This window comes from Vanessa atalanta, chromosome 25, assembly GCF_905147765.1.
Source record: "Vanessa atalanta chromosome 25, ilVanAtal1.2, whole genome shotgun sequence".
NCBI lineage: Eukaryota > Metazoa > Arthropoda > Insecta > Lepidoptera > Nymphalidae > Vanessa > Vanessa atalanta.
In genome coordinates, this window is record NC_061895.1 from 1,340,911 (window position 1) to 1,353,569 (window position 12,659).

General features: G+C 31.0%; 1 protein-coding gene across 2 annotated transcripts in view; it reads left to right on the forward strand.

Annotated features, from left to right (window-relative positions):
* LOC125073773 (paired box protein Pax-5) overlaps positions 1–12,659 on the forward strand; it is a 95,600-nt gene that overhangs the window by 24,792 nt on the left and 58,149 nt on the right. Inside the window, exons 2-3 of one of the 2 annotated variants that reach the window (XM_047684807.1) lie at positions 3,898–4,365; positions 4,872–4,928. In XM_047684807.1, coding sequence (XP_047540763.1) covers positions 4,206–4,365; positions 4,872–4,928 — 217 coding nt within the window. In that variant the 5' untranslated portion in view covers positions 3,898–4,205. Of the gene's footprint in view, positions 1–3,889; positions 4,366–4,871; positions 4,929–12,659 lie in introns of those variants that run through there. The other variant, XM_047684808.1, reaches the window with a different exon arrangement.

Here is a 12,659-nt window from a genome sequence, read left to right on the forward strand (position 1 = left end):
AATATCTGATGAGAAATAACATACATATATAATTGTATTTAACTAACATGACTGTATTTGTAGATGTTGAAAAAGAGTGACTACTGAGTTTCTTGCCGGTTCTTCTCGGTAGAATCTGCATTCCGAAACGGTGGTAGCTTTACTTTAAATAGTTTGTTAAATGACGATTCAAAAGTGCTTGTAAAAGCCTACTTGAATAAAGTATATTTTGATTTTGATTTTGAGTAGGTTATACGAACCTTGCACCGTTTTGTATTAAACCGTACCGTTAATAAAGGTTGAAACAAATGACCGTCTTTATCAAAATCTTCAACATATTAATTCCAGTGGTTAGCTCTTTTATTTCAAAAATCGAACAAAGTTTTTTTTTACGCCCAATGTCCAATCCGATCTGACCACGTCCAACTTCATAATATATTTGACCAATGATTTTTACAATAAAATAATTCCCATAAAACGTGACAATCATGTGAGCAGCACAGAAGGTTTGTTGTAAATTACGTGTACAACGACGAAGTACTACGTACATACTATGAAATATTCCGAGAGTCAAATTAATTTTTCAATGTAATATTTACAATGAAACTCCTTGTGAATTATTTTACATTGACGACTAGCTGTTCTAGCGAAACCATCCTCATCGTATCCGTAGAGTAATAGCCTTTTTCTTTAAAAGGGCCAATCCAGGCCTATGACATATTTATATTACGTCCCGAGTTCAATTATAAACATATTATATGTTCTGTTGTCCAAACCCATACAATAATAATATGTTGAATTAAATATATACACTTACATCAATGAATAATTTGGTATGACGAACAGACATACAGACACAGTGCATCGTTTGATATAAGTATTATGTATAGTTTAGATAATACTAAGAAAAATGGTTTCTCCCGCCATATCATAGAATGGTACTAAATGTTATACGTCAAGAAATTTTATTTAAAACTGCATTTATTACTAAATAATAATAACAAAATTAAAAATCTATGATTTCAAATTAAATTTTTTGATTTGTGCTTGTAAAGAGTTCGAGTCAAATGTAATACCAAAAAAAAAACAATTATAGAAAACGGAACGAAAATATAAAAATATTATTAATAGTTAAAACGAACAATCGTAAAATAAGACAATATGAAATTAGCAATGTGACTGTAATTAATGATAATTATTATATTGTCACCATATCTCGAGATCTATCTGCCTACCGTCGCCTCGTGTGTTACACTCCATTGTGTAACTATTCCCACAACCTTGTGGATTTAACCTTTATCATTCAATTTTACGTTTTGAATCCCGGTGTTAATAAAATGTAAATATTTTTACAGTATAGGCTTAATGCGTAAATTCTGTTGTTCCGAATGAAGCTCGCTTCGTTATTCGTTGAATTTTGATAACCGATTCACGGTGATTCGCTGGTTTGATTCGTGTATCCTTTAACTATAGATTTACAGTACAAAAAAAAATACATATTCGCTCTTTAGCTTGCAAGATATCACACAGAAAAAAAAATGCAATTGCGATCGGTTACATGTACAAATATATTATTAATTATTTCGACGTTAATTACGTTTTCATCGTTAAATGCTCGAAATATCAGAAAATTTTCGGTCCCAATTTATTGGGATTATGTATCAAGTGGTACTACCCACACATTTTCATTCTACCGTCAAACATAAGTGATTTGTATTGTGTTGCGGCTCAGAGTAAATCGCTGTAATTTCAGGCGACATGGAATTCTAGTCAATGGTAGCTCGCAGTCGTTCGTGTAAGGAGTGGTACACATATCTGACGGTGATTCGGTCTATGGTTTATGAGATGTGCTAATAGGATTTTTTATGGCATGGCATATTTTTTTATGATGGTAAGTACTCACTGACGCCTAGACATTGACGCTATAAGAAACATTAACCTTTCTTTACATCGCCAATTGATAATTGATGTTCATTGTGACGTAGTTACACTGTGTCGCCCTTGTAGCCGAGATGGCCTAGTGGTTAGAACGCGTACATCTTAAACGATGATTGCCTGTTCAAACCCACTAGATTATTATAATAATCACTAAATGATAATTTCATTATTAAATTTAAAAAAACATAGTGCTAGTAGTAAGAAGTACTTAATTTTTGAAGCTTTGCAATATTTCCGTATCTCGTATCGTAGTAGCAAATGTTTTCACATTTGAATATGAACAAAGCTCGTCCAATAGATGCGGCGAGCGTTCCTTTGTCGAGAGTTAAAAAGCTGCGAAGTTTTTGATGCGGTATTTTTAATCTATAAACATATTTTTCCGTCGGTTTTACTCTCGTTAGGGTTAAGTAAGTGTAATATTGAATAAATTAATTTGATTTAATTTAATTTAAAATATATTTAATTTTATACATACGTTGATAAGTACAAAACAAATTATTGTTATTATAATTGTTGTTCTTTATTATATGCCTATTGAAAATAAACGTAAATATAAAATACGCCTGATGCAGTAACATATTCCAATCCACCAAGCCGCATTGCAGATGCGAATCGCGAAAGATGAATTGTGTTTGTTGAGTTTTTCTATCTAGAATGGCAGATATGGACAACAGACAACAGATTTTTTTTTTATTAAATTAGACTTGAGAAGCAAAATAAACTTTTTTTTTAGAACAGCATTAGTTCCTTGAACTACAAGTTTCCAATATAAGTCCCAATATTTAAAACATATAAAATTAAATATTACACTAAAGACTAGATTAGTTAAAACATGCCACCTCTACGGTATCTTAGATCTCTGTAGCAAGATAGAAAACAATGCCTCGCCGGGGCACGATGTTGTATTTGTTTAAACAAATAGCAACATTTTATTTGCAAAGCGGAACACTTGATTTATATTCGTTTAAATTTAATGTTTAAATGAATTTTTCTTTACGTTTCGTTGATTTTATCAAAATTTTAACCGAGCCCGCTGTTAAAGATGATTTACAAAATCATTACTTGTTTTGCATATGCTTATTTTTACAGATTAATCACGTTTTCCTAGTTCCTTAAATACAAAAGTGGTTCCTCTGATTATAATTAGATTATTGTCAAATATCTTATCATATATATGTTTGATATGTTTGCGATAATAACGCCCGAAATGACTCTTGAAATCATTAGGTTAGGATAAGTTTTCGTCATAAGAAATACACAAAGTATACATCTTTAAACTAGTATGATATGGTGGCCAGTAGCACAATATTAATGCTTTTAAGTCTACTCACTTAGTTTTTTTTTCATTTATTTACAATAGCTCATTTCATATAAAAATATATAGGAACATACATACGTTACATATTTGCTTGAACCTCATCATCCTCCTGCCTTTATCCCAATTTTACTCGGGGTCGGCGCAGCATGTCTTCTTCTTCCATACTTCTCTTTCGTACGTCATCTCACAAGTAACATTCTTTCTAACTATATCGTCTTTTACACAATCCATCCAGCGTTTCTTTGGTCGTCCCCTACCTCTATATCGATCCACATCCATTCTCAAAACCATTTCTCACAACATGGTCCTCATTCCTCCGCATAACATGCCCATACCAAGACAGCCAGTTTCCAGATAGCTTCTCGGTTACCGGTGCCACTTTCAAACTTCCTCTTATGTACTCAATCCTTACTCTATCCATTCGCGTAACACCACACATTCAGCATTCTCATCTCCGCCACATGCAATTGTCTTTCAGTCATCCCTTTTGTAGCCCAACACTCTGATCCATATAGACAACAGGTCTGACCATGGTCTTATAGATCTACCCCTTAAGTTATGCTTCAACCTCTATTAAAAAATCTACTGTAATTTCTTAGTGTCGTGAGATTAATACATTCGCATTTTTTTATGTATGTTATAATTTTCTTGTTTTATTTCAGGTAAAATGTTGAAAATGCGCTCGAAATTTCGCAAGAAGCTGCGGTGACAGTACCACTTAAAATGTGACAGTTCAGTGAAACAATAAACTAAGTAAAACTCATAACTAACTCAAAACTAATAATACTCGAAAAATCCTCGTAGTTTAATTCAAATGTGCCAACACTAGTGACCACAGAGTTATTATATTAATAGACAGGATTATAAAAAAATAAAAGTGGTGTTTAAAGGAACTATTTGCTAAGATTTAGTGCGTCAGCTAAACAAAAAATATTTTAGTTTTATAAGTGTGATGCAAAACGATTGAAAAATGGATTTGCACGCTCCACCGTTAGTTGTTCACGGGTATGAACCTCACGCGCCTCTGCTAGAGGTTGAGGGTCTGGACCCCCACAGTCCACAGCAGAAGGTCCTCATCCATGCCCCGATCCAGAGCCAGGAACTCATCAGCACAGATCACCGGAACGGAGGTGAGATAATTTTATGTTATTCTCATTAATACGATTTCAAATTACTTTTAATTTAATACACAATCGTACATACATTATTATTTTTTATTATTAAAAAAATTGAAAATATTATTCACGTATATGTTTCACATAAAAATTGTGCGGTTTTTTTAAAATTTTATTTGCAAGCTTTTCCTCACATTTCATCTTAAGCTATATGAAATATTGTCATTAGCGATGACATTGACATAAGAAGGTGTTGGCAGAACCAAAAATATCAACATAAATATTAATATTTTATTACTGCCTTAACTTTGGTAAAGTTATGCCTGAGTCCATGGTTATCTGTAATATAGTGTACTTAAATTTAACTGTCAATTTTTTTTTTTTTTTTTTTAATTTTATATTGTGGCACGAGGTATTGTTTTTTAAGAATATAAAGTTCTTTTTATTGATATTGTATTGTATTCCTGGATATGTTATGTATGAAATAATTTTGGCTAGAGCAGATGTGTCATTTGATATAGAGTATGAATTCGCAGATGAGCAGTACCACGCGCACAGCAGCAACCAGAGCGGAGATGGTGAGTCTTACATAACAATAATTTAGTTGAAGGATTGAAGGATTATTTAAGTTTATACAAACGTATTTAGTTATTATGCACGTGTGTTAATGAACTAAAAATCTAAGGACCATTATCTAAAAAATAGTTTAATTTGGGTGTTCAAATTAAAAGATGTACTACTTTAAATTCATGTGAAGCCATTAAAATTAACGAGAATATATAAAATTATTAATAATTCTGTTCGTTATTTTGAACGGAACTATTTAACTGTCAATATAATACTTATTATCTCTGTCTTTTAAATAAAATTTACTCCTGTATGACAGAGACAGTATATAATTTATGAGCAAGTTGCACAAGTGTTTCTAATTTAAAAAAATAATAATTAAAAAATTAAAATTACATTAAATTAAAAATAATTAGTTGATTACTTATAATCGTGTGGAATGGTGGCAAGAATGCTAGTAGCGTTTCCTTATTCCAATTATTCGAGTGAAAGATGAACCGAGGTGCAATCCTACTAATTTATACCAGTTACGATACGATTCTATTTCGATACAACTTCGAACCGCAACTTTGTCGTAAGTATTATTTGTTGAATAGAAAAACTGCTAAGCCATTATCGATAGATTTCGATAACAATTGCGATAAAAAAAAATGTTAGTAGAATTTATCCCCAGACCATGTAGCAACGAACCCAACTATATGTTATTATATTTGCATTATTACCTAAAACTTTATTACATAGATATACAAACGAGTTTTTAATTAGAAGTTACAATAACAAAATAATTTATACAAAACCTGTCTATTAAATTCGCAGCTCTACAAAACCGATAGAGTTCGGTCTGAGCGTTACGTAACTGTGATATTGTTATTTTAATTAGCGAATTCAATTATAAATACTTTCACAGCATTCACTTGTGTTTGTTGTGGATTTAAAAACGTATTATTATTTTTATAAACTAGATATTTTATGTATTTGCTTTGCCTTGGTAGAAAAATAACATTCGGAATACAGACATAATATATACTAATATATATTAAAGTCAAAAATTGCACTCGTTAATCAGGGGGGGGGGGGTGTACATTTTGCTATTAAAACATAATAACAATGAACAATCACAAGGTATCCCAAGCTTCATTCTATTTGATCCAATGATTACGTTGAATTGTGATTAGTAAATAAAGGTAGTAGCTTGTTCGGCTAAAGCCTCCTGTTTTATGGGGATTTGGAGTTTATTTTGCTGCATCTATCGGGTGCTGGATACATGTCAAAGAGTAGGCTTCCTCATGATTTTTCTTCACCGCCTACCACGAGGCGAAGTAACACAAATCAAGCACATGAATATTAAGTGGTGTAGTCTCTATTTCACATCCATTGCTGTATCAGTACTAGTCAACTGAAACTATTACTGTACAAACAAATACTTGGACTTGAAAAACAATTAAATCAACACTTTGCAAGTCATGCTGTACGTGAACTGGATCGGAATGTAGATTCCAAAGATCGTCAAAAAACTTACGACTTTACCCATAAAGGTTGTTTAAGGGTTGATTCGTTACATAATGCCATCTTCTTCTCTCAAACGTCAAATCAACAATGAAAGAAAGAGAGAAAACACCGTTTAAGTAAAACGCTAAACAATGATTGTAAGTAGTCTCTTAGCCGATACTCCGTGCATATCTTTTTGATGTTTTTTTGTTTCTTTCTCAAGATATCAACTTTCACACAATTCGTATTCGTAAGTCGAAATATATCTATACCTACGTATAATAAGTTGATTATATAAGCGTGGTGACTCAGACTACCGTCGAAGATATGAGAGCTGGTAAGAGTGCGAGCGGGCTTATGAGCGGTAGCGATTTAATGCCGCCTCGATTAAGTTATGCAATTTTATTTGTGTGTTGATTTAATAATCGGTTTCAGTTCATTTTTATTATTTATGTTGAAATTGTTTTATTTATTTATATAATTAATGTACCTTACACACGCTACAATTTTATTACGAATGCTAAGAAATTCGTTATATCAATACGAAGAGACAGTTGTAATGTTTGTGATCGCGTAATGAGGATAATTCGTAATTATTTGCATCTGTATATTATATTTATTAATATTTTTATTTATTATTTAGGTAATATAATTAATAAATTTTTATGTATTAAAAGGGAAATATGCAAAGCGTGATGTTATTGATTATTATTGGCAAGTAGAGTATTTTCTATAGGATACCTTATTTTTGAACATTACCTAATATATTAAACAGAATGCACCTTTTTATGCACCTGCTACTCGTCAGAATTAAAAATAATCATGACCATGTTTTTTATAAACTTTAAACATACACAGATACTACTTTATTTGAAAAACTACACACATAAAATAATAAATCTATAGTATAAATTTAAACGAAAAAAAAAAATTGAATCGCCGCTGTTATTATCGCCGTACCATACAACAAAACAGCAGCCAAGGCAAGTAATTTCACAGTGATTTAGACAAGTGTACGGTAACAAAAAAACCTCTCATTCACTCACCACCACGACTTTATCGACGTCGCTTGAATGAATGGAATGAGTGTACGGTGAGATTATTAATATTTCTGTTGAGATATGATCGTTTTATCACTTAGTCAAAAACACGTGTCCGAACGTTTTGAAAATTATATTACGATTTTGATTAAAAATGAATTCCAATTTTATTAATAATTATATACTTAACTATTTAAGCGATTTGTATTTATTACATATGACATCACAGAGTCAGGTTTTCTCGAAAACTGGTTTAAAAAACGCAAAGAAGCATTTTTAAATCAAATCTGTATTTAATCCTGAGATTAGTGAACAGACAATACACACTCTTCAAATATATTTATACAAGATAATTAATCAGTGTCTTCAATTTCACACACAAAGTGATTATTATTTTAGACTAGCGACCCGTCCCTTTGCACGAAAGTCAAACACTATAAATATACAAAATAACTAACATTGACAACTACTTAACTAATAATAACTTACATTATGTTTTAGAACTATTTACAAATATATATCGAGAAAATAGTGCTTGAAAGAAATGGTTGTGTATTAATATGAAACATAAAATAAAATGAAAAACAAAATTGAGCCAGTGTAACTACAGGCACAAGGTTATATCTTAGTTCCCAAGGTTGGTTGGTGTATTGGCGATGTAAGGATTGGTTACATATTTTTAAAGGCGTCTATGGCCTTTGGTGACTTACCAGCAGATGGCTCATTTGCTATGTCATAAAAAAATACTGATTTTTTTGTCGAAATTATTCATTGAGATTTTGTAACAAAACAAATCGTTAGATAATTTAAAACAGATTATAATAACCTTTTTGGTTTAAACTTTTCTTACGATTGGCAGAAAATATTTTATCTGTATATAAATATAATCTAAAATAAGGATTTTGTTTAGTAATAATAAATGAATACATACCTACAACAATAATGTATTTCAACTTATGTTTATGAAAGCAATGATATTCTTTTCGACGTTCAAATAAAATAATGTTTTTGTCCGATTAATTAATCCTGGTCAATAAAAAAATAGAAAAGAAATTATTATTTATCTGTGCACAATTCAAAATTAATTAAAGTATAGCGTTAATTGTGTTAAATAAATTTAAGTTCCATGACGTATTTAAGTCTTTAAGTCCGTGAGATTACTACATTATAGGTAATTTAGTACGCACGTATATTTTACAGAAGACTTTGATATTTAAATACAAAAAAAACATATCGCACAAAAGCTATCATTCCTACGACCATAATAAAAAGCAAAACTTTAAATAAAATAAAGTTTTATTTTGTCCACTAATATTAAATTAAAAGGACAGTTATTTTAATATATTTTTATAAATATATCTAAGTATAATACGTATATAGGTAAGTATTTTATTTAACAGAAATATTTTAGATGAGTTTTTTTATGTGAGTCGATTTAGAATATTTATTATAAATTTAAATTATTCTGAAACCGATAAATAACAGACCGGTTGAATACCATCCAGACTGGCCATGGAATCCAGAAACTCTAGAAGACAAATTCTTCCAAATTTAAATCGTTATGTTGTCTGTTAATAAAAACATACAGACACACAAAAATCAAATTAATGATACACCAAGGGCACGATGACGAAGACAATATGTCTGTGGAGATACAACACTTGATTCTATGTTCAATAAATTAATTCAATTAAAGTCTTAGTTTAATGGCTTTTAGTTATGCCGACAGCATTATAGCATTAGCATTAGCAGCCCGTAAATGTCCCACTGCTGGGATAAAGGCCTCCTGTCCCTTTGAGGAGAAGGTTTGGAGCATATTCCACCACGCTGCTCCAATGCGGGTTGGCGGAATACACATGTGGCAGAATTTTGTTGAAATTAGACACATGCAGGTTTCCTCACGATGTTTTCCTTCACCGCCGAGCACGAGATGAATTATAAACACAAATTAAGCACATGAAAATTCAGTGGTGCCTGCCTGGGTTTGAACCCGAAATCATCGGTTAAGATGCACGCGTTCTAACCACTGGGCCATCTCGACTCTATCTCCTCACCAAATTTCATCTAAATCGGTTCAGTAGTTAGACATGCACAGTTAATTTCGCATTCATAATATTAGTATAGACTAAACATTTATGTTTCTTAATAAAATAACTAACCAAGATCACTTATTAAAAATGATATCGTTTAGTTAACGTTGAGTATACGTTTTCTAATATAGTTTCGATCTTGTTTTTGTCATCCGTTCTCTCTCGCTCCGAATGCGCAGTGCTCACGCGCATCGAAAGCGAAATGCTTGAAAAAACGCTACGTGACCGGCGCATGCGCTGCAAAGGGTCGCCGTTTGCCTTTGTGACGTCACAGCGTACATAAAAATACTTGACTTTCAAATAAAATTTGTTCAAATTGTAATAAACGTTTTTAAATATAATTATTTGATTTCATATGTTATTACAGATACAATATACAAATCAAACCTGTAAACGTCTTTCAACAATTATAAAATAATTTCTATCCTTTTCTACCCCTTTACGTTAGAAGGAGATAGCAATATAATTCTGTTAAATTACTTTAAAGTTTGCTTACAAAAGATTGAGCAGTTATATTACTTTAACCTGAATATATTTGTGTTAAGGGTAATAAAAATCCCAATAGTTTAGTGAAGGTAATCGACACCGCACCGCAGACTTCCTTGGGAACCAGTTCGATTCCTCATTACACACGCTTCTTACTTTTTTTTTTCTTCAATCGCCTTTGCTCCTTGTATTGAGTTCAAAATTATACATTTTATAGTATTCGTATAAGTATTATAAAATTTGATTGTTTTTTATTTAGGGGGTTTTCATCGGAATGATTCGATTCTAAAAAATTCAAATAATAAGTATATATACTTAAAACTTAATCAATATTAATTCGAAGTAGGTTCTCCACGGCAACAAAGGTACCCCCTATAATATGACGTAAAATGCTTTTTTCCTGATGTTAAACTATGTTGAAGAGAAAGCTTTATCGAAATCATAAAACCATTTATCGTCCTTCCTGTCCAAAAAAAGAGGCGCGAACGATAAATTAACATTTTTAATGGGTAAGGTCACTGGTTCGATTCCTGGTGCGGAACTAATTCGATGACTAGCGTTTGTCGGGTTTTGTATGATGTGGGAAGTTTTGGAGAGATTCATTGACTACCAACGTACTGACTGTCTAAGTGTTGTAATACTATATTTATAAATTGTATATTATGTGTTATAAAGTTTAAATGTAAGTTACAATAGTAAATATAGTATTGTATCAATATTATGAGACTCATATATGTATCTTTACTTATTTACATTTTAAATAAAAAACTGTTTCGATTAGTAGTTTAATTAAAATACAAGAAAAAACGTCAAAATGGCAATAAAAATTAATGATTATAAAAATTTCATCTAAGAGTAAAAGAGACAGATATACGCGTTCAGTTCCGCGTGATTGGAACCTTCTGTGTTAAATTTTGACAGCTCATTCGCCAATCACGATCTGCCCGCGGACATTAATGCATTAATAATTCTGAAATGAATGAACTCGATTTTTAGGTTACAGTAAATTATGCTTTAATGTAAGGAAATCAAATGTACTTATTTTCAATTATTTTAAACGTGTGGTTGAGATAATTGATATTCGAATTGAATTTTTGTGTCAAAAGGTCATAAAAGACAATATACATTTAAAAAAACTAAACAGTATTGTGTTTCATTAGGAATCACAATTCACTGTAAATAAATTTTAAATAAAACATTATTCTATATTTGAATATTTATTCTTCTATGAAAGATGATAAATACTATTGAGTGCATTGTAATTTAAACTTTATTCTTTTACTATAGAGTTGATATTTATATTTACTTGGATAGTATTTATCAAGTTTAGTCATTTTAAATTAATTTATAAAAAAATACTGTTTCTATCTAAAATGAAGAGAAAAACCTTATCAAGGTAATTTTTTTCTCTAAGTTTATTATTTCCTATTAAAATATCATTAATACCATTCAAACAATTTAAGCCTTATTCGTTAGCCCTTTAAACTTATAATCGGTTGTAGTGTCTTTGTAATATAACATTTGATATAACGAAACAAAATTATTATTTGCATTTTTTAATCGTATTTTAAATAAATTATCAAATAAATAATATATATTTTATTTATATTTGGCATTTGAATAAGAAATCAATACAAAAATAAGTCCGTAGAGTCCGAAATAATTTGCACGTTTCTGGCGCTTAAGATTTTTCGGAAGGTGTCAGACTTTGTTGCTAAGTCTTATATTTTGGCTTTACGTGGAAATTTAAGCTGACATAGAATTAAAGCATTAATAAAATTATTATTTATGTAGGCATAACTTATTTTTTTTAAATAATTACTTACATAAGGTTCTTTAGCTCAGCGGTATATGTAGCCAATACATAAGTGTCGCTGGTTCGAACCTTGTGATTCTATTATATTTTATGGCCATTCGTAATCCTCGAGGATGTAAAGTTATGTTCAAACCTTACTTTACACTTAAGTAAATAGCTAAGTTATCAAGTTGAAAATAAGTTGGTTACCAATTTATATTTTAAAGTATCTTATGTATGAACATATCATATCGAGCCGAGATGGCCCAGTGGTTAGAACGCGTGCATCTTAACCGATGATTTCGGGTTCAAACCTAGGTAAGCACCACTGAATTTTCATGTGCTTAATTTGTGTTTACAAATTCATCTCAAAATTAGACACATACAGGTTTACTCACGATGTTTTCCTTCACCGCCGAACACGAGATGAATTATAAACACAAATTAAGTACATGAAAATTCAGTGGTGCCTGCCTGGGTTTGAACCCGAAATCATTGGTTACACACGCGTTTTAACCACGGGGCCATCTCGGCTTGTGCTATATATAATAGGATAAAAAACATACAATAAATTAAAAAAAAAATAACAATGTTTTTTTGTAAGCGTAACATTGTCACATACGACCCTTTGGTTTCAGTATTGCTATGAGCTATAAGCGTGCAGTGTTAGTTAATGAAGCGATCCGCACATCAAAGGCATCAAATATGTTACTGACATATACGTTTGTATGTATGTTTATTGTAACGCGATAACCACGGACTTCCTACATCTGATAATGTTCATTAATATTAGTTACATAATACTATGTTTGCTAAAGTCAATTCCGTCGTTTGTATTTCTTA